This window comes from Protopterus annectens, chromosome 5.part1, assembly GCF_019279795.1.
Source record: "Protopterus annectens isolate FY-2018-M chromosome 5.part1, PAN1.0, whole genome shotgun sequence".
Lineage (NCBI taxonomy): Eukaryota > Metazoa > Chordata > Ceratodontiformes > Protopteridae > Protopterus > Protopterus annectens.
This window is the reverse complement of record NC_056736.1, coordinates 71,329,640-71,356,303: the sequence shown is the minus strand read 5'-3', so window position 1 is coordinate 71,356,303 and position 26,664 is coordinate 71,329,640. Positions and strand designations below refer to the sequence as shown.

The window sequence follows — 26,664 nt, the reverse complement described above, 5'->3', positions numbered from 1 at the left end:
GTCCAAATGGGTGGAGCTTGGAATCTGGGAAACAGTAGTCGTGGAGCTGTCCTAATGCTTAGGAGGCACTAGTTAAAAGGGTCCATTATCCAGACCTTACATTTCTTAACATGGTCTTAGAGCCACCAAAATGGGAAGAAAAAGTTTCAAACCCCACCCTCACTTTGGAAATGACTAAAGGAAATAAAACACAAGAGATGCACAGCTAATCCTGAGAAAAATATAAGGTTGTAACCTTGTGTAAATATTGTGCACTGGCTCACTCTTTAATAGTCAGAACTATGTGATATGCAAATAAAGGGGTAGACTTCCTGACCAGTCTGAAATAGTTGAGCTTCCAGCCAATGAGAGTCAGCCACACCTGGCACACCCCTAAGCTCATTGTTAGGTTTATGTAAGCTGTTTGCATTATTTGTTTGAATGTAACAAATTGCTCATCTGACTCTACAATAAAGGATTTTTAACTTTGACTGAGAGTTCTGCGTGTTCTTTGCTCAACAGTGGCGTAGCTTGGATTTTTACTCAATGGCATTCCTTTTTTTTTTTTAGCTTCTTTCTGCTAATGGTTCACCTGCCTTCACTCCCCCTAGGATAGGGGAGGCTGGATAGCATTGGGGTTTCACAAGGCTACAACCTTAAGTCCTTCTTAGGACTAGCATTGTATCTCTTGACCTTACATTCTCAAAGATGCATTTTTATGGCAAGTATCTTGCATACATATTTTACATTTAAATTGAGAAGGAATTAGGACTGCGAGGGAAGAAATCACTGATTATTTAAACAAGGAGGAGTTATTTGAATCTTTTTTTAAGGATACTGAGTGCACATTAAGCAATGCATGAAACTGTTTCCCCACTCTGGCTTGCTTACACTCCCTCAGACATTTACGTAATCATTTGTTGTGGCTTACCATCGCATCCCTCCTTGTTTTCCACTCCTCATGTTTTTTGTTTTGTTTACACTCCCTCAGACATTTACGTAATCATTTGTTGTGGCTTACCATCGCATCTCTCCTTGTTTTCCACTCCTCATGTTTTTTGTTTTATGTCATCTTAAGGAGTTCCTTCTGCTGTGTTAACAGCATTGAGTATCACTGTTTATCATTTTAAGGCAATGCTTTGAGCACATCATTTTGTAAGTGTACAGCTAACAGTGTTCTTATTCCTGCAGATAAATAGACATGCAGTTAAAAGTAAAACACAGCTGGAAAAGCAGGCAGTCATATCTTGTCCTGGGCTCATTAAATGGTGATCTTTTCTTGATCATTTACGATTGAGGAAGTTTAAGTGCTTTTTTGTAGGTAGTGAAATGTTTCCTGGTCTTATCTGTGTGCTGTTTTTTGTTTGAAACGGCAGGGCTTCAGGCATCTGCGAAGCACTCTGCATTTCCTGTGAGGGTGGACAATGCTGTGCCAATAGTGCCTCAGGCACCTGCTGCTCAGCCGCTGCAGATCCAGCCTGGTGTACTTACACAGGTAAGGGTAATACCAGCTTAGTTACTACCTGGGGCATAGCCCTTTTCATTGTATTCCATTTAAAGGCACTAACTCTACAGAGGAAATGCCGTGGATGTGTGCTGTTCTTGATTAATATATCACTAATAGGAATTTATAAGATTTAATTTGTGTTTCTTTTGAAAATTGCTGTGTGTGTTTGACAGGTGAATGGCAGATTTTTTTTCTTATTATTATTATTTCAATTTAAAAGCCTGTGCTTTGATGCTATTTCTTTAGGAATGCTTCATAAGCACATTTCCCCTCTGTACTCCTTTTGGGTATAGTCATAACTGCTATATAAATTGTGATTCTTTTATGAATGAATGCTACTCAAAACTATTTTGTGTTTATTTGTTTATGAAATAAGTTTTGTATGGTGAAGTAATTTATGTACGCTTTCTATGTTTATGTTTCATCTGGACTATGTCTTTATAACCTGTATAAAGTGATTATGTTTCATGGAAAAATATCACTGATGCTTGTTAGCCTTCCTTTGTACAGTAGTCTTGCACCAGTGTCCCCATGTCATAGTTCTAGTTTGCCAGCAGCATTTGTGTATTTTATTTAAACATTGTTTGTGCCCTTGTACGTCAGAATAAAACATTTGACTGCATGAGAAGAGGAAATGTTTAGCAACTGGTATTGAGCATTTAATTTCTTATTAAACAGTTTATAATTTTAGAATGTGATTTATTTTGGGGAAAATGCTGTTAAACAATGTGGATGGCCTAGTAGTACTAAAAATGCGTATTGGTGCTGGCCTTTTTGAGGAAGTAGGTTTTGTTTTGAGTTAAGACTTTATAGCCTTACTAGTTCTCATCCTTCCAAAATATGTTTGCACTGGGACATACAAGGTGGCTGTTCCTTTGGCTACCTTTTGCGTATTAATTATTGTGTCTGAGAGCTGACTTGTGCATCTGACCTTCATCAAGAGGACCTGTTACATTTCTGGAGACCTCATCAGTATAATAAGGTGACGTGATAGACATATCTGAAGGCAACAGGGATGGAGTACACTCTCATGTGAATCATATAAAGAAAAAGCAAAAGTGTGACTTGTGTAGTTTTGACAAGCAGGTGGAAACAGGCTGTGGTAGAAACATCTGTAGATTCTGACGTGGTGTATATATATATATATATATATGTATGTATATATATATATATATATATATATATATATATATATATATATATATATATATATATATATGTATGTATGTATATATATATATATATATATATATATATAGAGAGAGAGAGTGAGAGAGAGAGATGATTCCTCCAGTCTATGTATGTCAAATTTTGCTAAGTTTGTTCTGAAGGTTTTTTAGTGGGATGTGTGGAGTAATTACTTTAAAACAGCATTTTTGTAGGCAAATTGTTGCACTAAATAACTTGAGTGCAGTTGGACATATTTTCAGTCATGACCAGTGCCAGAGGCAGCAACACAATAAATACAAAACAAGCCATGATGCTAATTATGTAGTTCACTGTTGCAGTAGTCCTTGCAGTTGTTGCTTTTGCTGCAGCAGGCCTGATGTCCAACTAAACCTCCAAAGCTTTGTATCTTTCCCTTGCTTGGCTGGGCAGACACCCTCCCACCTGGACTATATCATGTCTGGGATGACTCCATTTGAAGTCTGTAGTTCTTTCCTGCCACAGCTTCTACTTAGGTTAGGGTATATACCTTAGTGCATTGCCAGTCTTGTCTGGTTTCTAGAGAAAACAAACAGTTATTCCATTGGGGAAAAGTTTTTATACTTTGCCTTCATATTTCTTATTATTTGAATTGTGTTGGCATCAGGGGAAGTAGATGTCAGAGGTTATTAAAACTAATAATTGCATAATTAAATAAGTTCCACAGAATGACTTCCTTAGTCAATGCTAACTTTGTTTGAGGAGATGACATAATATTACCTCTGGTCTCCATTGTGCTTTGTTCAACCAGAGAAATGTAAAGCAAAGAGAGAGAAATCTCTCCAGGATTGCAGAACAAGGAAAAAGCTGAATACCTTGCTGAACCACTTTACACCAGCTTTGGCCAAGGCTTCTCCTTGCTATTCTGGAAGCTGCCACAGATTCCGATGATGGTAAATCCTACTAGCTAACACTACTCCATTGTCAAATGGCCCAAGTGCATCTCAACAGACCTGTAATACTGGCATCTCTTTTGTGATTACTGAAGGTGTGATTTGGTAGTATGTCTGTGAAACCAAATTAGAGGTCCAGGCCAACCGGTCTGTAGCCTGTCTTCAAGACAGTCACCACTCCGAGATGTAGGACCAAATCTCATTGCCTGCCTGCTGAGGTGGACAGATCCTTCTCTTGTGCCTCTTCCCGGATTGGTGGAAGCTGGCTCAGGATTTCAGCTTATTCCTAGAAAAGCAACATTCCTCTTGTCATTTTTTGGTGTCAGGGTTCCATTCAGAAAAGGAGAAAGAATCCCTCCTATAGAATAGTAACTCTAAAGAAGATGTACTGGAGTAGGTCTCCCAGATATCTTTCCTCCCTCAGCTATTATTCGGGAACCCAAGTACACTATCATTTGCTTTGCCACATGAGAATTTCTTATTTTTTGTTGCCGAGAAGAGATGCAGAGAGCTTCTAGGTTTATCAGAGCAAGAACCATTAGCCATACCTCCAGTTATTGAAGCCTTAGAGTGTGCCTTTGGAAGTGCATCCCTGGAACCTGGAGACCATACTGCTTCTATAAGGTTGTGGATTCCTGCAAGTATCTGTACAGAAATGCAGTTGCTTTCCCAGCTGTGGTATTTCTGGTTACCAGCAAGGGTTCTTAGGTTTTCTGGGAAGAGTCTACTTCTCACTGACAAGTTGAATGAGGTACTCCACTGTTTTGGTGAAAAAGATTTAGACTTCTTTTATCCTGGCCTTCAGGTCCTTAAGCTGCCAAACATGTATGTTGAAATTACCAAGAGACTTTCCTGTCTCAGTTGTAGGACAAGAAAAGGGAGATTGTGGATGATGTCCTGACTAAAAAAATGCAAAAATGTTGCAGCCTCTACTTTCAGGTTGGTAGAGTTGTTATTAGTTATGGCTGTAATGCTGTAGACCTATAATTTAGGGCAACAACCACGGATTCATTCATAAGGAGACGTACCTGACTGAAGACTTGGCCTTGCCAAGTCATATTAATGCAGTGCCATTAATGCACTACTGTGGAGATGGAGCTCCTGTTTGCACCCTATAGCTGAACAAGTGACTGGAGGTAAAGAGGCAGACACTGCAGTTTGTGGATGTCATGTTTCACTTCCTTACACCTAGGTACAGCTCCAGCTACACCAGCAAGAGCTGACCCTTCAACTACTGGCAAGAAAAAGGTTGACATTTAAAAGGCAGGAAAGGTCTGTATAAGAAAAAATGGCAAATTGATCAGAAGGGGAAGTATGGGGCTCTCAGGGCTGACAGGGAGCAACTATGACTGACAGTTGCCGTCACACTCTACTTCCCTACTGAGTCTCACCCCTATTCAGTCAGAGTACATATATTATATTGAATGCTTCAAACATTGAAGCACAGAACATTGACCACAGAAGATAGAAACACACAACAGCGAAATCACTGAAACCAATGTCTTTGCAGGGGGCAAGCCCCCCCTGCACCCCAATGGGTGTGTGTCTGTGTGTGTGGTTGTTGGTGTTTGAACAGGAGGTCTTCTCAACGTTTATTTTTCCATCTTTTTTTCCTTCTGGACCGTGGAAAACTGAAAGGGTCCTGTCTGTGGGTTTGTAAGGCAATCCCCATATTACCCAGTGATTGGTCCATCAAAACCACAGACAGGCAGTGGGAGGGACTCTGAGATTTAGTAGAATTCCAAAGGAGGATAGCAGGGTATTACTACCCGGATGTCTGTAAGGCAGTTTGTTCTATGGACGTGTACTGTTGTAGGTAAGGAGAGAGGCTTCTCTTGGAAGGGATTCTTAATCCACTGATTCTTTGGATGAGGTAAGACACCTGGGCAATAGAGCCTGGATGTCTTCACCTTTCTGTTGTGATTCGGCACCAAAAGACCTGCTGTTATTGACATTCTATTGGGAATGTACTTCCAGTGGTAAAAAAGTACAGTTGTGTGAAATTACCATAAATGTAGATGTTCGAGTGTATTCACTGTTGCATTCATCACATTTGGGTTATCTGCTTGCTGTAGCCCTCAGCCGGCCTGATAAACAAAGTCTTGGGTCCTGCTTCAGTTGCTGTCCCTTCTTCCATGATGTCAGGTCGTCAGCGGTATAAATCATGCAGCCGACGCCATTACATCAGTTTTTCATGCCCCAGATATCAGGTGCCCCCCTAATGGGAAGCCTACAGGACTGCATGGATCAGGCAATCCCAAACAAAACTAAGACTCTCTGTACAAAAAGCAGCGTCCAGGCCTGGGACCCAGGGACCCCAGCCATAAAACAAGGAAAGGAGGACAAAAAGACAAAGCATAGACAAAATATGCAAAAAGGTAAGACACCTTTGATCATATAATCAAAAAAAGTAAAACTATCATAAATCTCATATCATCCAAATGAGAGAAAAATGAGAGAAAATCGCCAAGGACTCTAAAGAGAATCATATAAGCCTTCTTTTTAGCTATAGGAGAACCTAGGAGGAAACTCCCAGATATACCAGATGATGTGAAAACGACTGAAAAATACACGAACCTGCCACACATCCAACACATACTGGCTGACAGGTTCAGTGCAAACTTCTCCCTCCCCCCAAAAGGAGAGATATCTATTCCACAGGGGTTGTAACCCCCAGGTGATCACAACGCACAGGTGAGAAAAAACTCACTAAGGCAAAACACAGCACCCATGGGACCGATGCAGGTCCCGCTGTCCAGCGAGAATAACTCAACGAGGAATTAAACCTACAGTTAGCTTCACCTCACCTCTTAGCCCCATTGGTAGATAATGCACTTGGCGGAGGCGACGGCGACTGTTCATAAATCGGTGCCTCCACGAACCCTGGAAATTACCACCCATTACCAATTCCCATTAGCTTGATAGTAAGCCTGGAGGAGAAAGCCATGGAGAGGAAATAACTGAACCTATAACAGTTGGTAGGAACTTCGCAGACTTTGATCCAAACTCTAGGTTTTGGTTTCTGGCTTTCCGTATTGGCAGATTTTTTTCAGTCACCAAGGCCAGGCCACAAGACAGTCAGGAAGGCCACAGGCTACCCATACAGCCTAAAAGGCCTTGACACAATACCTCCGGACAATACCCCACTCAGGTATCATCGGGAAAAACTGTAAAGCTTGAATGTACACCTGTTGCCATCACAAGATGGGCTGCAAACAAGAACCCACAGGGTCCAGGAGGTCGCAGGCCTGGAGCCATGTCAGACTTAAAGCCTGTCACAAGTGGGTCAGTCCTGGTGCTCAGCCGTCCTGGGTCCACTCTTGTCTACTGAAATACTTTACAAAGTACAAGCAAACTAAAAAGGGTTATGGTTGACAAAGTTTGCAGATGACTGCAACAAAAAACACAACGAAAACACAGATGACACAGATATCCCAGATAAAACCTGCCAGAAATGGATAACTGGTGCCAGAGCCATAGCCTCAGTTAAACGCCAAAAAATGCACTGTCATTACCTTTTGGGAAAACAAGTGGGGCCCTACTTAGATAGTAGGTGGCAATCCAAGGAGCACAGAAAAAGTCATCAGGGATCTGGGGACCCAGGTTGACAGTAGCCTTGCTTGGACACCACCTCATCTATGTAAAGTAGTTAGGAAAACCTTCTATATCGCTTCCACCTGGGAGATCAGGGATCAATCATCTAGATCAAGGGAGGTCATCGTCCCCTGTACTCATCACTCATTAGACCTATGATCTGATCAGACATGCCCCGCGGCAGCTCATCTGACCAGACACCTGCTGCAGCTGAAAAGGCTCCAAAAGTGTTCAACCAAAAGCCGAAAGCTCAGAAAAATATGTCTTATGCTGCCCCACTGAAAGAACTCCAGCTCTATGTGCCTGACATATAAGGCCATAGAGGTGACCTTGTGCCTGACATATAAGGACCAAAAAAACCCAGAAATCAGAAATAACATGCTGAGGGACAAAAGATCTAGATCCCCTCAGAACCACAAGGGCGGAGATCTCTAAACCTGATCACCCAGATAAATAGAACGCGCTGGAGGGACAGATTCATCACTCCAGATAGAGCTATGCTGTGGACCCCAATCCGCTTAATCAAGGCAGAGTACCTTTCTCTGGCCTTGTTCAAGAGGGGCATTTAATATATTCACACTGCTTGAGATATACCCCAGGGATTAACAGCATATCACTGCTTGACAGAGGAACAGCAAATGATAGGCATAGTTTTTCAGGCTACTAAAGGTGGCTTAAAGCCACATAACTATGGGCTATGCTTATAAATGCCCTTATAATTAAATCTATAAATAAACAAGGTTATACCTCCAACAAGAACGCAAGTACACCAAAAAGATTTTGAGCATAGTAAAGGAGAGTAGATGGTTAGCCAAAAGAAGTAAGGGGGCTGGAGGGAGGGTAACCAGGACTACAACAGTGAATACACTCAAACATCTACATTTATGGTAAGTGTACACAACTGTACTATGTTCTTCGTGTTTCACTGTTGCAGTCATCACATTTGGGTAGATTCCCACAGCTAAGGATGGGAGGAGGAATTGAGATAGCATTAGGACCAGCTAAAAGGCCCTGCAAGACTGCAGTGGCAAAGCCAGCTCTGGAATTAGAGACCATTGGCAGATGGTAATGCTTGGTGAAAGTATGTACAAAACTCCAGGAAGCAGCTTCTAGGATGTCCCTGGTAGGGATGCCTCTGAGAAAGGCTGTAGCGGTAGATGCAGCCCTGGTTGAGTGGGTATGATCCCCTATGGGCTAGGTTTTTCATGCTTATTGTAGCAGAAATGAATGCAATGGCCTATCCATTTGGAAATGATTTGCTTTGAAATAGCCTTCCCCTCTGCCCCTGCAGCAAATGCCACCAGCAGTTGTTCAGATTTCCTTTGAGGTTTAGTCCTGTCCAAGTAGAATCTAAGTTGTCTGTGCACATCTAAGGAGTGTAGTATCCGTTCCCCTTTGTTCTGTGGATTAGGAAAGAAGGGTGGCAAATGAATGGACTGATTAAGGGCCACACTGGATAGGGGACACCCTGTCCGCATGAAAGATGATGAAAGGCTCCACTGACATAAGGGCCTGTAATTCAGATACCCTTCTTGCTGAAGTGATTGCTAAAAGGGATGCTGTTTTCCAAGAAAGGACTTTTAAGTCTGCAGTAGCAGTTGGCTCGAAAGGAGGGAGAGTGAGTTTCTCCAATACAAAGTTAAGGTCCCAGGCTGGAGTTGGAGCACTCCTGGATGGTCATAAATTTTTGGCCCCTCTGAGGAACTGCTTGAGCAGTGGATGAGAGAAGAGGGGAGGTTCTGTGTTATAATGAGCTGAAATGGCTGAGGCGTGAATTTTGCTGGAGGAGAAAGACAGGCCCTTGTGAAGCGTTTCAGTTAAGTATTGTAAAATCTGAGGTAAATTGGGCACTGCTGTGCTCATCCCTTGAGATTGGTTCCAGGCACAGAATCTTTTCCATCTTTCAGCAAAAGATTTTCTAGTACTAGGCTTCCTTGCCTCTAAAATGATATCCATCACTGGTTTACTGAGGGATGGTAAAAGAGAGATTAGGTAATTAGCCAGGCTGTTAGGTTCAGTGTTTGAAGCTGAGGGTGCAGAATCTGGTTCTCCTGCTGAAGACAGTAGGGTAGTAGTCTGAGGCAGGAGTCATGGGGCCAACAGTGACACAACTGCACAAGAGGGGGTACCAGTGTTGGCATGGCCAAGTCTGGTGCAATCAAAATCGTCCTTGGTTTGTCTTGTTTGATCTTTAGTAGTACTTTGGAGAGCAGAGGCAGAAGAGGAAAGGCATAAACTGATAGGTTTTTCCAGCTGAAGGACAGAGCATCCACTTTCCAAGCTTGTTTGTGGGGTGTCCTTGCGCAAAATTTGTCCAATTGATAGTTCTGGGGGGAGGCAAACTGGTCTATATCTGGGCTCCCCCATTTGCTTTTCAACATGTTGAAAATCCTTAGTTCCAGTTTCCACTCATGTGGGTACATGAGGTTTCTGCTTAGTTTGTCTGCCAGTGTGTTTAGTTTTCCTGGCAGGAATTGAGCTTGTAGATGCACTTGGTAGCTCAGGGCTGTGTTCCACAATGCCATGGCTAGTCTTCAGGGGGGGTAAGAATGTGTACCCCCCTGCTTGTTTATGTACCACATAACAATGGTGTTGTCCATCTTTACCAGTAATTGTCCTGGAAGAATGTGGTCCATGAAGGCTGTCAGAGCATTCTGTACAGCTAACATTTCCTTTTGATTGATATGCAGGTGCATTTGACTTGTGTTCCATTTGCCCTGAATGCACTTCCCTGCCAGGTGAGGCCCCCCCTCCCATGCATAGTCTGATGTGTCTCTTGTTAGGGTTTGGGCGGCAGGAGGTAGTGTGAATGGTAGTCCCTTGTTTTGGTGGCAGGCCTCTGCCCACCAAAAGGAACTCTAGTCGTAGGCAAGGTATGATAGGAATCATTGCTTCTAGAGCCTGAGAATGTTTACACCATAGGCTTTTTAGATACCTTTGTAGTTTCCTCATATGCAGTCTTGTGTATGGAATTAGAAGAATGCAGGAGACAATGAACCCCAAGCCTTGTAGTATTTACCTTGCAGATAGCAGGGTTTTTGCGGCCACTTGTTTGAAGTAGGTTGTCAAATGAATTTGTTTCTCTGGCGTGAGGAAAGCCATCTGGGAAGTTGTATTCAAGCTTGTTCCCAGGCATATAATTTGTTGACAGGGTACCAGTTGTGATTTCTTTTCGTTTATGGTGTACCCCAGACAAGTTAGCACCCTTTGTACAAAGGCCAATTGATTCAAAAGTATGTCCTGGCTTTCTGTCTGAATTAGACAGTCGTCCAGGTATGGGTATATTTGAATATTTCTTTGCCTGCAAAATGCAATTACTGGAGCTAGGCACTTTGTGAATACTCTGGGCGCAGTAGATAAGCCAAAGGTCAGTGCAGAGAACTGATAATGCAAGTAGCCTGCTTTGAAGCGTAGGTATCTTCTGCAAGATTCCCTGATTGGGATGTACAGGTATGCTTCCTTTAAATCTAGTGTTGCTAACCAGGCGTCTTTGCCTAGCATAGGGAGCAACTGGTGAAGAGTCAGTATCTTGAATTTTGGAATCACCAAAAAGGTGTTTAGAGTAGACAGGTCCAGGATAGGACGTCAGGAATTGTCTTTTCTGGGTACCAGGAAAAGTCTTGAATAGACGCCTTGTCCCTTTTCCTCTTCTGGTACCAATTGAATAGCCCCCATGCTTAAGAGAAAAAGTACTTGCTTTTGGGCTTCTGCCCACTGATTTGGGGGTAGATCTGGCCACCCGCTTGGTGTTGGTAACATGTGGAAGTGAAATCTGTATCCCTGGGACACTATATTTAAAACCCATTTGTCCTGGGTAATGAGTTCCCAGTTCTTTGCATGGAGAGCAGTCTTTCCCCCCAAAGGGGCAGTCAGTTGAGAAGTGCTTGGAAGTTTTAAAAAGAAGTCATTGAGACAGTTTACCATAGGGGGAGTTTTTTTTACTCCCAGATTTGGAAGTGGAGGCCCCCCACTGCTTTGTCCTGTGCGTACCCTGGGAGTTCTGCTGGATCTGGGTTTGGACTGAGAAGCTCTGGAAGAGGCAGGAAAGGACCAATTCTTGGAAGGCCATTGCCTACTAAACCGTGGAGGTTGTACTTGTAAAAAATCTTTAACAGTTTGCATAGATTTAGCTTTTTCCTCCATCTTTTTAAGAATTTCTTCTGCCTAGTTGCCAAACAGGCGGTCCTGGTTTAAGGGAGCATCCAGTAATTTTGCTTTAACATGATCTGGCAAGGATTGCTCTTTAAGCCAAACATGCCTTCTAAGTACAGACCCAGTTACAGCAGCCCTGCAAGATGCCTGTAGTGAATCAAAACCACATTGCAAAGTATGTTTTCCAACTTGTTCAGCTGAATGCAGTAAATCCTGTAAATCCTTATTTTCAGCACAGTCAGGAATCAACATCATTTTCTTTAAGCAATCCAATAATATGCTGCTGATACTTTAACATATGAAACTGGCAGTTTAAGGCCCTAATGGCCAAAGTAGCAGAAGTGTATACCTTCTTACCCCATCTATCCAGCGCCCTGGAGTCTCTAGCAGAGGGGGTAGGATTTTTGGCAGTAGTAGCTTTAATGCCCTTGGCTCCCTGTGAAATGGTCTCAGGATCCGCAGTAGGATTTTTTAAAAGGAACTTGTGAGAGTCAGGAACCCTGTAATATCTGTCAGGTTTTCTGGGAGCAGGAGGTAGAGAGTCAGGGGCCTAGCTAGATTCTGAAAAGGCATAATCAACAATGTCTAGTACAGGAGGTATGGCTAAATGCCTGTGCTGGGGCAGGAGTAAGAAATCCCTAAGCCTCTTTTTAGAATCAGAGAAATCCTGACCTTCCCAATGAAAATGCTCCCTGAGAGTATGCAAGGTTTCACCAAAAGAGAAATCCTCTGGGGGGGAAGCAGAGGGAATAGAATTGTCAGCATCAGAATCTTCGTACGTAGATAAGGGTAAATCCTGGTCATCAGAGGAAATAGAAAGTTCAGAATCCTGGTCAGAAGTATCATAAGCAAACTCAGTTCTAGGTCTCTTAGAGGGGGAAGGCTGGCTTCCCCTGATTAAATTAATAAGGTCTTCAGCCATTGTTATTTGGTTTTTAGGCATAGAGGCCTGACCATGCAGTCTGGGCGTCAGTTTTCTAGACATGGTTCGAGTTTTAGGCCTTGAAGAAGAAGAAGATGGCATCTGTTTAATACACAAGTCAGTAGGCCTGAATACACCCTCAAAAGCCGGTTCCTGCACAGCGGCTCCAGACCCATCCAAGGTAGAGACCTCCACAGGTTCCACAGTTGAAGTATCTTGCGGCGTACCGGACTCCGAACGGGTCTCGGTAGAGGCCTGCGAATCTGAAGTGGCGGGTATTCGGGGCTGCGAAAGCACCTCACTGAGTACCGGCGAACTGGCAGCTGGCTTAGGTGAAGCGTTGTCGGCAGCTTTGGACCTAGGCGGACTGTATCTGTCTTTATCTTTGTGTTTTTTCGGGATATCAATAGTCGGATGATTTACCGAAGACATATCAGGATAATTGAACCGAGCACAAAAATATTTAGAAGCGAAAATATACCGACGACGGATAGTTTGTGGTTTAAATAAGGCACAAAACCGACAGCGAGGTACGTTGTGGTCAGGGCCTAGGCAAGGAATACAGTACAAGTGAAAATCTTTGGGGTATTGGCTTTCCACAAGTAATGCAATTATTTACTTTTACTGACATCAGTTTAGAGCAAGAAAAAGTTTCCCCAACGGAGTACTTAGCTTTTAGTTGAAGACTTTGGTTCTGAAACTCGAAAACGAAAATTTCAGGAGTCGGCCGAACGGGACTTGTGAACTGCTTCTGCTTCGCGCACCGCACAGCAAGAAAGACTGATGTAATGGCGTCGGCTGCATGTTTTATACCCCTGACGTCACGGAAGAAGGGACAGCAACCGACGCAGGACCCAAGACTTTGTTAATCAGGCCGGCTGAGGGCTACTGCAAGCAGATAACCCAAATGTGATGACTGTAACAGTGAATACACTCGGACATCTTCATTTATGGTTAGTGTACACAACTGTACTTTCTCTACAGTTCTTGGCCATTGGAGAGATAAGTTTTGTGTATTTTTCAGTGGAAAATTTCAAAAAGTTTAATTGCTTTGTTAGCCTACTATCTGCCCTAGGGTATTTATAAGCCTAGCCAGAGTGTATGTGACTTACACTACCCCTTAGGATGAGAATACTGCGCCCTTTTAGGGTTTAGTTTACTATGCCTCTGTCTAGTAGTGACACAGAGATGACCCCCGGGGTAATCTCCCATCCACTCGTCGAGATTTCTCTTGAATAGAGTCAGTGAGGGGCTCTGCCTAACATGGACTGGGATTCTGTTCCAGAGTGTAGGGAGCCTCTGGGTTATGAATCTGTCCCTCCAGCACGTTCTATTTATTTCTGTGTTGAGGTTTAAGTCACTTGTTCTCGTGGCTCTGATGGATTTGGATTTTCTGAGGTGGAGCATGTCCATTAATTCAGGATTGGACATGGCCTTGTACGTCAGGCACAGATCACCTCTGAGTAGGCGATATGTGACTGAATAGAGCTGGAGTTTTTTCAGTCGGGCAGCATATGACATATGTTTAAGACCCTTTATCCTCTTGGTGAGGAACTTTTGGGGTCTTTCCAACTGCTGCAGGTGTCGGGTGAGATACATCCCAAATGGGGCATTGTACTCAATCATTGGCCTGATAAGAGAAGAGTACAGGGGCACAATGACCTCTCTTGATCTAGATGTGAAACCCTTCATGATAAGGTGGGCAATATAGAAGGTCTTCCTAACCACTTTGGCAATGTGAGTGTCAAATGAGAGGTTACTGTCAACCTGGGTCCCTAGGTCCCTGATTACCTCTTCCGTACTTAATGAATTACCACCTATGTGGTAATTTGTCGGTACCTTGTTTTTCCCAAAGGGTATGACTATACATTTCTTGGCGTTCAGCTTAAGGCCATGGCTCTGGCACCAATTATCTGTTTCTATGAGGCCTCTCTGAAGGATGTTTGTGTCTGCTGGAGTATCAGTTATGGCGCCCAGTTTGCAGTCATCTGCGAACTTTGTCCGCCACAATCCTCCTATGTTTGCCTGTACCTCGGAAAAATAAATGCCGAACAAGAGGGGTCCCAGGACTGAGCCCTGTGGGACACCACTTGTGACTGGCTTAGAGTCTGACATAGCTCAAGCAACTCTGACCCTGTGGGTTCTGTCCTTGAGCCAGTTTGCAACCCATCTTGTGACATATGGGTTTACATTTAAGCTGGTGAGTTTGTCTATGATGCCCGAGTGGGGTATTGTGTCAAAGGCTTTTGCAAGGTCAAGGTAGGCTGTGTGAACTGCCTTGCCCTCATCAATGGCCTTAGTGACTTTCAAAAAAGTCGACCAAGTTCAAAAGGCAGGATCTGCCCTTGACAAAGCCAAGTTGGGTAGGATCCAATGTCTGTAGGTCCCCAATGTCTTTGTTTATGAGTGCCATAATGATCCTCTCCATAGCTTTGCAGACCAGGCTCGTCAAGCTTATGGGGCGGTAATTTCCAGGGTCCGTAGAAGCACCGCCTTTGTGAAGTGGGACCACTGTTGCCGTACGCCACTCTTTGGGTACGTATCCTGTAGTAATGCTAAGATTAAACAGCAGCCTTATGTTTGGGTTTAGTTCCTCTTGGAGTTCATGTAGCACACAGCCCGGGACACCATTGATGCTGTGTTTTTAGCTTTAGAGAGGGCGGCTCTCACCTGGGCATCTGAGATGTTAGGGAGGCTACACTCTGCTGGGATAGTTATTTCTCCTTTTGGGGGGGAGGGGGAGGAGAAATTTGCACTGAACCTGTCTGCCAGAATGTTGGCAATATCAGTGGGTTCCGTGTATTTTGTGTCATTTTGGACTAACTCTGAGCATATCTGGGAGTTTCCACCCAGGTTTCTAACATAGCTAAAGAAGGCCTTGTGATTGTCTTTTGTGTGAGATAGTTTATAGATTGTGCTGTTTTTATGTTAATCCTTTTCTTTTTGGATTTTTATAATTAGCGGATAGCTTATTTCTTTCTCTCTTGTTGTGCTTGGCCCTATTTTTCTGGTAGCTCTATCCCAAGCCAAGTTAGGCTTTGCAGTTTTTGGTGCAATTTTTTGTTGTTAGCCGGTTAGGCTTTGGCCGTTTTTTGGCCCTTTTGGTGCAATTTGTTGTTGTTAGCCGGTTAGGCTTTGGCCGTTTTTTGGCCCTTTTGTTTTCCTTAGCCTGTGAGGCTTCTTTACAGTTTAAAGTTAGCTGCCTTCTTATTCTTAGCCGGTCAGGCTTATTTTTTTGGCTATTGTGTGATTATACTTTAACGTGTCAGAAAAGGCTAAATCTGGAGGTGCCCAAAATGTAACCAGAAGATGTCCATTACAGATGGGCACTCTACTTGCGTGTACTGTTTGGGTGAGGTACATTTACAAGAGGTCTGTTTGATTTGCCACAGCTTCAGTTCCAGGGTGGTAGCTGAGAGGAAGCACAAGTTAGTGGAGTGGGGGTTAATCAGGTCAGCCTTTCAATCCGACCTGGATTTGGCTCCCGTTCAACCAAAACCCACCTCTTCTTCTGGTTCAGCTCCGACGGGCTTTTTGGTGTCGAAATCTACGAAAAAGGCTACGGTCTTGGCACCAGCATCATGAGGTCTCTAGTTGTCAGGAAAGGACTGTAGAACTTTGGGAATGGGACCCCATAAACTGGTAGTGGTTTCTTCATGAAGTCCACCTGAATGTGTTTTGATGCTGCCTGTCTGGAACATAACACCCTCCCCCCAAATCAGAGAAACCTGACCAGTTTTGTATGTACAGGACCCTCAAATATTCTTTTTTAGAAACCAGATGAAGATTGAGATAGTGTCATTGGAATCTGCCAAAGGAGTTGCAGTCACATCATGGTGCAACACTCTTCTTAATGGCTGGAAAAGCAGGTTGCTAGGAGCAAGGGAGGAAGATGTGTGCTTCTGCAGCCCTGGCCTGTAGGGCAGTAAACTGACAGATCCATATCTTGAAAATATCAGGAGTGCATTCTGAAGCATCTCATAAAAGGTCATTGGGTAGTACAGGAGAGAGCTAATAAGATAGTCTTCCTGATTTGGGTCTAAGAGAGAGACAGAGAAAGAGAGAGGGAGACTGACCATTTTGGAAGTATCTACTTGGCCATCAGTTTGTTTTTCAAAAACTTTACAACCTGGATGTGTTGTCTGGCAGTTAGTGCAGAAGATTAAAGCTCATGACTGTTAATGAACAGCTTCCTCTGCCCAGGGTACAAGGTTTGGGTTTTGCTATCTTCTTTTGCCTACTGCATGTGAATCTGAGCAAGGCACATAAACCAGACAGTGCCCTTTGCCCCTGAAAAGGGACAGTTGTGTCCAGTGGGCTTAACTTGGTTAACAGGTTAAAAAAATCCTCCAGGGCAAGTGTTGGGCTAGCCACAGTCATTTTGCAGTGCCCGTTTAATTCCACTCCTTTTCAGGTTCAGTTTTCCCTAAGGTTCATAAGCTTTGGCCATCTTCCCAAGAATTTGCCATTACTACAACAATGTACAGTAACCATAAACAGTTGTGTTGGGAACTTATAGTTGAAAAAAAAATGTCCACTGTTGTAGAAATATTTCCTCCCCTCCACTCTGTTTGCTGTTTTCGCTCCTAGATGGTATTTGAGGCCTGGGTAGGTACCCACTTATTCTTAACGCTTCCCTTCTTCCTCTGGCACCTTCATGAGGCACCCTTTCTCCCTAAGCTGACATAGTGTCTGGAGAGGCAGTTTAGTATAGCCTGTCTGGTTGAACATCTTGGTCAGGGATCCAGTTTATGCAGGGTCCTTTCTGTACTATGGTCTCAGACCTCGCCACATGGGAGACCCAGCTCCAGAAAGTATGGAGGGAGGCATGGGTGGACATCCCTCCTTCTAAAACTGATGTGCTGATATCCAGGTGCAAGGTCATTTGCCAGATCTGAAGAGGAGATGGTACAGAGTTTTGGCAGAACAATCAAGTGTCAGGCCTTCCATTGCAGAAATCCCAAAAAAATATTACCACTGCTGCAGTGGATGTTAGTGTGATCAACATGTACTGTTATCATAAGTCTGTAACACAGCTGTACCTTATGGTAGGTCCCTAACATACCTTGCTTTTTTTAAAACATGTTTTTTTCCATTGAGGTAGAGCAGATCATGGACTCTAAGGTTGCTGCTCTTTAGAGAATAAGGATAAATGCCCCTACAGGTCAATGCTTTTCAGAAAGTGTTAGTTTTCAGCAAATTCGATGAAAGTGCAAATTAAATCAAATTGTTTTTGTAGTTTATTTGATTGATTGATTACCATACTTCCACAGGAAAGACAGTCAATTTCTTTACTACGGACTTAGTCCTTAGTTTTCATTTGAAGCGTTTCTTTTTTCTTTATTGATTTGTCTGTTTTTCTCCAGTTTTGTTCTTTCGTAGTTTTGATGTGCACTTGTTTTGCAGTGTTTCTGCATGCAGTTAATGTTTAATTGTTGTGGCATGCAAAACTGTTCATATGATAAATCTTTGCAGGTTTATGCTGTTCAATACATTTTCTTGCCTGATATAATGTGATATCATGTTGTCTCTTAACTGATATTTCAAGTAGTCGTTTGTATGTGGAGAAAGTTGAGGTGTTGTGCAAAAGAGGAAAATGTATTTCATCAGGGTTTTCTTTGTTCTGCCTTAAAGAAGTTTGTCAGTTTAGCAAAGAGTTTTCTGTAATTCTTGTTGGTGTCCACTGCAAAGGATGATACCTTTCTGCTGCTTCTTTTTGTATTTTCTTCTTTGTGATTTGTGATTCATAAATGTTAACCCCCCCTTAACTGCACAGGTATTATTTGGAAAACGTTGCTTTGGTGGGTTATGGAGTGGTAAAAGGACATATCTGGCACTTGCTGATTTGCATGATTTAGTACATTTTTAGGTTTAGATCACATCATATACATTTCTTTTGATGATGTCATCTTTGTGTGTCACATTTGCCAGATGCCCATACTGTAGTGCTTTCATATGACCCAAGGACTGCCTTTTACCTGTGCCCCTGTTTTGTTCCCAGGTACCTGACATAGATATGTCTCATTTACAACAGATAACGTTTTTGGTGGGTTAAAAGTGTTCTTGATCTAGCCTGGTATTTTATTCTCTGGCCATGGTTTGGTTGGCTGCTGTTTTTCTGCTGCCTTCTGCACAGCCTGGTGAAATAGAGGTTGTGATGGCAGATTGGCCTACGTGCTGTGCTCTTCCCCTATTTGTATTGGATAAGGTGCATATTTTATCCCACATGTTCCAGAAGGGAAGTTCAGTGTTTGTAGTGTTGTGGATCACTCCCTGTAAAGCACGCTGTGGCTTATTTACAATCTGCAGTATTAACACATTTCCACATCTTCACAAGTTTTCTTTTGTTGTTCTGGGGAATCAAGGTGTACATTATGAAGTGTCTATTTTTGCATTCTTCAAAGAGGTCTTGTTTAACCAACTTGGATTATGATAATGAAGTCATAGGTGAGTTCTTGCATTTGAATTGAATTACTTTTGAATCTGATGTTTTCATCATCCTTAAAGGTTAGTTTAATTTATAATTTTCAGAGAAGGCAGGTGGATTAGGATGACAGTTTAGTTTACTGGAGCTATGGCAACAAGCAACATATGACCTTATTCTGTTTACTGGAGCTATGGCAACAAGCAACATATGACCTTATTCTGTTGACCTGCTTGATTCCTGCAGTTTCTCTGTATGACTTAACAGATCAGTTCACCAGATAAATGCTGCCTTGTCACCTGTGAAGATGGTCTGTAGACTTTTCTCATTTGACAGAGTAGCATTTGCATGCTTTTGCTTATTTATTTTTACTTTGTGCCATATTCTTGGCAAAGCTTGGCTTCCTTTCTGTACATTCTGCAATCAGGTTTAATGTAGTTTTGGAGTTCAAATTATTGCTGGCTCATCCACCTTCCTTTGATATTTCTGTCCTATTTATTTATTTTCATTCTGCATTTTCTTAATATCCAAAATTAGGCTTATACACGTCATGCAAGACTGCATGAAGAACTACATTTAGTTGTTTTATACCTTTTTAATTAGCTTTGGGATACTGATACCTTGCCTCCTGTAATAAGTGATTTCTTATATTTAGTTCACCCTCTGAGTGTTGAAAGGAACTTGCCGTGCTGTATCTCCATCTTGCTAAGTTGGAGTCTTGATGTGGCTTTTTGATGCTTGGTTTTCTTTAGTACTTGACATATTCTTACCATGTTCAGATGCGCGCATACACTCACTTAGCCAGTGCAACCTGGACCCAGAATGATGTGTCTTTAGCACTTTGTTTATTTAAAAGTGAAGCTGGAAGAAATCATTTAGAGGCTGCAGTTAGTACATAACAGATGTGTCTGCATGTTTCATTTCATTTGAAGAGTTGGGATGTTAGTGAAATTTCAACTTAGTACAGACAATTAGTATTTTTGTAGTTTGTGCTGAAAATAGTTGTGATATAGATGGGTCCATGGCAGCGACACCCTTAAAATATTTTGTATTGCTTAATCATTTTACCTTGGTTAGATCAAAAGTTGGTTGTCAGTGTAGATGCTGTGGGTCAGAAAGATGTGCAGGTTCCTTCTACTGGGCATGCTTCTTGTTGTGCTTTTTAATGTGGCTTGAAACTGAGAGGTGTGATCCCCCCCTAAACACACACATGCACTTATTGGGTGAATTTTTATAGAGATCATTATTTAAACATAAAAATTTGAGTTCACAATAGATTATGTTGCTCAGGACCTTGGTTGATGCAGTACTTGTTCCATCCTTTTTGTCTGGATGCAACAGCAGCAGCAGCACGTATTACTGAATTACCACTGACATCTTTTATCCATCCTTTTTGTCTGGATGCAACAGCAGCAGCACATATTACTGAATTACCACTGACATCTTTTATCCATCCTTTTTGTCTGGATGCAACAGCAGCAGCAGCACATATTACTGAATTACCACTGACATCTTGATGTTATGCAGCATAGAAAAAATGTTCTACTTCTGTGTTCTGTTTCTTGTTTTTACACTGTTATGTGTGCTTGATGTTCTTCGTGTTTCACTGTTGCAGTCATCACATTTGGGTTATCCCTGCCAGGGTAACCCTCGGCCAGCCTGAATACCAGAGGCTTAGTATTTCTGCTTCAGTTGCTGTTGCTTCAGGACTGACGTCAGGTCATCGGTAGTATAAAGTAAGGTAACCAACACCATTACCCTAGTCTTTTGTTGAGGAGCCTGAAGCAGTTTCCATGAGTGCCGGTCGGCCGCTACCTGAGTTTCTTCTGAATTAAAGCTGAAGTCTTCTAAAGTGAAGTACCCCATTGGGGATCCTTTTTTCTTGCTCTAACCGATGTCAGAAAAAGTTAACAGTTGTCTCGCCTGTGGAAAGCAAGTACCACCGAGACTTTCATTCTTAATAGTGTCACTTGTTTAGGCCCAGACCATGACATCCCTCGCTGTCGCTTTTGTGCTTTGTTTAATGCCAGAACTGTATGTCGTCAGGCCCTTATTGTACCTAGATATGTTCGCTTGCAGTCCTCAGATTCCAGTATGGCTTCGGTAAGCCATCTGACAGCAGCTCTACCAAAAAAAAATTTAAGGATAAAGACAGAGATAGACTGCACAGGTCCAAAACTACTGACGACGTTTCCATTAAGCTAGTCGTCAGTTCTCCAGTCCTCAGTGAGGCACTTTTCCAGCCCCTGATGCCTGCTTCTGTGGATTCGCAGACAGCTACCGAGACCATTTTGGAGTCCAATATGCCAGAAAACTCTTCTTCGACTAAGGATCCTGCAGTTGTCTCTACCTTGGATGAGTCCGGAGCTGCTGAGCAGGCACCAGCTTCCAAGGAAGTACTCCACACTACCGGTTCTCGACACAAACTAACGACGTCTTTCATGTCTACCGTTCTTTCGAAAACAACCGAGTTTCTAAGGCCCAGGGTACAAACGACACCCAAGAAACCGACAATCCAATCTCCGGCCCCTGCTTCCTTGCCTTAGTTTCAAATGCTTAAAGTGGTTATCATCCTAATCAGGGGATGCCAAGCTACCCCCTTTCCAAATAAAGAAAGAGATCTGTCCCCAGTAGTTTTGTCTGAACAGGAGTCTGACTCTGATGCATCTGAATATGAAGACATGCAACGCCTCTCTGCTTATGAGGATTCTGATGCAGAGGATTCCATTCCTTCAGCCTCTCCACCCGAGGACTTTTCATTTGGGGAAACCCTTCATACCTTAAGGGAGCATTTCCATTGGGAATGTCAGGACTACCTTCAGTCTAAAAAGAGACTCAGAGAACTTTTAGATCTTCCACTACACAGACCCCTGTCCCATTCCCCCAGTCTTGGATGTTGTCGACAATGTTTTCCTGGGGTCCAGTTTGACTCCTTCACCCAGAAAACCTGACGGGTATTACAGAGTCCCTGACTCACACAAATTTCTTTTCAAAAATCCTACTGCTGACCCTGAGGTAATTTCTCAAGGGACTAAAGGAATTAAAGCAACCTCTGCTAAGATCCCACCCCCGCAGATAGGGATTCACGAGTACTAGACAGATGGGGTAAAAAAGTATACACTTCTGCTATTCTTGCACTAAATTTCCAGTTCCACATGCTAAACCCCTCAAACAAAAAGTGTCTTCCTTTCCTGCTTGTGCAGAATCTAAAGAGTTAACAAGAGTTAATGCATTCTGTAAGTCAAGTGACCTTACACTGTGGATGTTCTTCGTTCCACATTGCTGCAGTCCTTACTATCGGGTAGTCCGCTGTCCAGTCGGCCCGAATACCAGAGTATATGGCTGACGTCGGTCAGGGCGCATTAGACTGACGTCAGTACGTCAGGGTACTAATCGCATGACCGACGCCATATCCCTTTTTGCCGCATGGTCCGATGCAGAAGCAGTTTTGAGTGCAGGTTGGCGTTCTGAAATATTCAAACCGGAGTTTCAGACCGAATCGAGTTGGCTAAGTACCCGTGGGGAACATTTTGGTTTTTCTTGCCTCAGTATTTAACCGGATGTCAGAAAAGTGAATAACTGTATTTCTTGTGGGAAACAGATACCTCATAGGGATTACCATACCTTGTGTATACCTTGTTTAGGGCCTGAGCACGACGTTGTTGGATGCCGCTCTTGTGCTAGGTTTAACAAACGCACTATTAAGAGGAGGTTAGACTGTGCCAGGTTAGTGTTTGGGAAGCGTTGCAATTATAAAATGCCATCGGATGCTCCGGCGCCCGCTTCGTCCAAGAAGCGCAAGGACAAAACAGCGAAGCCTAGGGTTGATGAACCGCAGTCCCGGCCGGTTCTTTAGAAGGCTCAGTGGAGCCAGAGGTATTGCCAGGAGTTTCTTTGGAGTCTCAGGCAGAGACTTTACTGTTACAGGATGTGCCTTCTCAGGAGGTAGGCCAGGCTGAGGGGCTTCTCAGGTAACTGTTCTTCCCTCTCTTCCCAAGGTAGTTAGAGCCTCTCCTTCTGTTGCCAAAACTTTTTTGAGAGGTAGGCCAAGTTTAGCTTCAGTGGGGGCTTCTCCTAGCACTTCAGGTTCTGTGCCTAAGAAACATATGCTTAAAATGGCAGAAGATTTGATTACTATGATTAGAGGTTCTATGCCCCCTCCTGATAAGAGGCCTAGGGTGGAACCTGAGTTTGAGTGTTTGGAACAGTATTCAGAGGCTTCAGAGTCTTCTCATGGAAGATTTGCAGGAGTTTCCACCTTATTCTGATTCTGATGTGGATGATTCCACTCCTACAGCTTCTCCTCCTGAGGATTTCTCATTTTCAGAGACTCTGCATTCCATGAGAGAACACTTTAAATGGGAAGGCCAAGATTACTCTGATTCCAGGAAAAGGCTTAGGGAATTCTTATTTTACCCCAACATAGGCCCTTAGCTATACCTCCTGTGTTGAATGTGGTGGAAGATGTTTTGCAGAGGCTTCCTGAACCCTGACTCTTTGCCTCCTGCTCCTGTTAAACCTGATAGGTACTATAGGGTGCCAAGCTCATAAGTATTTGTTTAAGAGTCCTAGGGCGGATCCAGAAACTGTTTCTCAGGGGCCTAAAGGTGTTAAGGCCTCTGTGGTTAAAAATCCTGTTCCCACTGATAAAGAGGCAAGGGCTTTGGATAGGTGGGGAAAGAAAGTGTATACTTCTTCCACTCTAGCCATGAGAGCGTTGAATTGTCAGTTTCACATGCTAAAATATCAAAATTATCTCCTTTCACAATTGAAATCTAAGGTGGATGTTTTAGCAGAAGGTATTGAGTGTAAAGAGTTGCTGGATTTAGTTCATGTGTCTGAACAAGTAGGTAAGCATTCTTTACAATGTGGTTTTGATGCTGTACAGGCCTCTTCGAGGGTGGCTGCTACTAGTTCTGTTCTTCGCAGGCATGCCTGGTTGAGGGATCAGAATTTAGCTGAGCATGTTAAGACAAGGATTTTGGATGCTCCTTTGCAGTCTGATGTGTTGTTTGGTTCGCCTGTGGAAGCAGTTTTAAAGAAAATGGAGGACAAAGCTAAGTCTATGCAAACTGTTAAAGATTTTTTGCAGGTGCAGCCACCGAAGTTTAGTAGAAATTGGCCTGCTAAGGGGTGGACATATCCTGCTTATGACTCCCAGTCTAGGGGTAGGTCTAGACGTGGTAGGGGCAGAGCTCAAGGTTCTTTTAGGCCTAGAACAGGGAGTTCACCTGCTCAGACTTCTGGTGAGGGCAGGGGTCAGTCCTTTCGTAAACAGACCCAATGACCTGCCTTTTCAGCTGCCAGAAGATTCTCGTCTGGCAGCTCCTTTGGGAGGAAGACTGTCTCTTTTCAAAGAAAATTGGGATTTAATTACTCAAGACAGATGGGTGTTGGATATCATTCACCACGGTTACAGGTTTTATTTCCATACATTACCCCCTTTCAAAGGCATGCCAGACGTTCCTCCTCCACAAAGGAAAGAGGCTCACGAGCAAATTTCTCAGTTACTCCAGATGGGGGCCATTCAGCCAGTCCCTGTATCAGAAAGGGGCCTAGGATTTTATTCTCGCCTGTTCCTAGTACCAAAGAAGGGGAACACGTGGAGACCAATTTTGGATTTATCTCTCCTCAACACTTATCTGGACATTCCAAAGTTCAAGATGTTGACGTTACAACAGCTTTTACCTCTGCTGGGCAAAGATCACTGGATGGTAACTTTAGATCTCAAGGAGGCTTATCTTCATGTGCCTATAAGGCTAAGTTGCAGGAAGTATCTGCGGTTTCGAGCTGGAAATTCTCATTATCAGTTCTCTGCATTGCCCTTTGGCTTATCTACTGCCCAGAGTATTCACAAAGGTTCTGGCTCCAGTGATAGCTTACTTCAGGCTACAAGGAATTCAAATCTATCCTTACTTGGACGACTGCCTGATTCTGGCTCAAGAAAAGGAAGACCTTCTACAGCATCTGGAATATGTTATAGCAGTGCTAAGATGCCTAGGGTATTCTGTGAACGAAATAAAGTCCAGTCTAGTACCCTCTCAAGACATGTGCTTTCTGGGTGTGAGACTGAATACAGCAGCCCAGATGGCCTTTTTAACCCCGGACAAACAAAAGAGTCTATCACATTACTTCCAGCAACTATCTCATCAGTCCGTGCTGACTGCAAGGACAGTCCTTCAAGCATTAGGGTTCATGGCATCTTGTATTCTGGTGCTTCCCAATGCCAAACTGCATATGAGGAAGCTACAATGGTATCTCAAAAATGTATGGACACAGCACTGCCAGGATTTGGACACTGTCATTCAAATAATACCTTGCCTTCAAAAAGAATTTTTGTGGTGGGCTCAGGAATGTCACCTAAACAAGGGACTCTCTGTGACCCGGCCAGAGGCGAGTCAGATTTTAACGACAGATGCCTCGGACATTGCTTGGGGAGCTCATCTAAATGGAAAGTGGATACAAGACAAGTGGCCTGCCAGACTACAGCATCTACATATCAACATGAAGGAGATGTTAGCAGTCCAGTTTGCATTAATGGCTTTCAAGGAGTTACTTCTTCCAGGGCAGGTGTTGATTCTAACAGACAACACAACTGTCATGTGGTACATCAACAAACAAGGGGGAACACATTCTTACCCATTGTGCAGGCAAGCAATGATTTTATGGGAGACTGCCAGCTTGCAAATAACTCTTCAGGCAAGGTTTCTGCCGAGCACAGAACTCCTTAGCAGATGTGTTAAGCAGACAAATCATGGATCCCCACGGTGGAAACTGGATCTTCATGTATTTCAAAGGTTGACAGTGTCCTGGGGAACTCCAGACATAGATCTGTTCGCTTCTCCACTAAACCACCAGCTGCCAAAGTTTTGCACAAAGAGGTTACATCACACAGCTTGGAAAGTGGATGCTCTCTCTTTCAGTTGGGAAAATCTTCATGTGTATGCGTTTCCACCTCTTCCTCTTCTTCCAAAGGTGCTTCTAAAGGTCAGACAAGACAAGCCAAGGATGATTTTAATAGCTCCAGATTGGCCTCGGCAGCACTGGTACCCATTACTGAGGAGTCTAGTAAAGAAGCCTCCATGGCCTTTACCCTTGATTCCGCACCTGTTGTCTCAGAGAGAAGGCCACCTGCTCAATGTCAAGCTTCGCTCTCTTCATCTAACAGCATGGCATATTCTGTTTTGAGAGACAGCCGGTCTCAACTTCCTCAACAAGTTTTAAATGTGATTATGGAAGCTAGAAGACCTAGTACAAGGAAAGTGTAAAATGGAAGAGATTTTTATTTTGGAGTGCAGCAAGGAATTTGGAGATTTCTGAGCCTAATTTGAGTGTGGCTCTTCAATATCTTACTGAGTTATTGGACAACGGTTTGTCCTTCTCTTCCATTAAGATTCATGCTGCAGCAATTTCAGCTCACTATGATTGTGACCCACCATTGTTTTCGCATCCTTTGTTCAAGCAGTTTCTCAGAGGGGCAAAGAATATAAGACCCCACGTAGAGCTCCTACTCCTGCTTGGGATCTCAATTTTGTGTTGGAAAAACTTACTCTACAACCTTTTGAGCTCTGCGGGTACTGCTGATTTGAAATATTTGTCATGGAAGACTGCTTTTTGTTGGCTATTACTTCTGCAAGAAGGGTTTCTGAGTTGCAGGCCCTTATGGCAGTAGAGCCCTTTCTGATTTTCCATAAGGATAGGGTATCATTACGTACTAATCCTTCCTTTATGCCTAAGGTGGTTTCTAGTGTGGCTTTAAACCAAACTATTCATTTGCCCACTTTCTATGCAGATCCCCAAAATAAAGGGGAAAAGATTTTGCACACTTTAGATGTACATAGGCAGTTGCGTTATTATTATTTAAGCAGGACTAAGGACTTCAGGCAGTCTCAGCAGTTGTTTGTTTCTTTTGCTTTGAGTTCTCAGGGCAAGCCTGTGTCTAAGCAAACTATTTCTAAGTGGATTGGGTTTTGCATTTCATTTTGTT

At 43.2% G+C, this 26,664-nt stretch overlaps 1 protein-coding gene across 7 annotated transcripts in view; it reads left to right on the top strand.

The window, feature by feature from the left end:
• HIPK1 (homeodomain interacting protein kinase 1) overlaps positions 1–26,664 on the top strand; it is a 1,001,014-nt gene that overhangs the window by 606,135 nt on the left and 368,215 nt on the right. For all 7 annotated transcript variants that reach the window (XM_044072892.1, XM_044072895.1, XM_044072893.1 and 4 more), the window contains one exon: positions 1,356–1,474. In XM_044072892.1, coding sequence (XP_043928827.1) covers positions 1,356–1,474 — 119 coding nt within the window. The remainder of the gene's footprint in view (positions 1–1,355; positions 1,475–26,664) is intronic.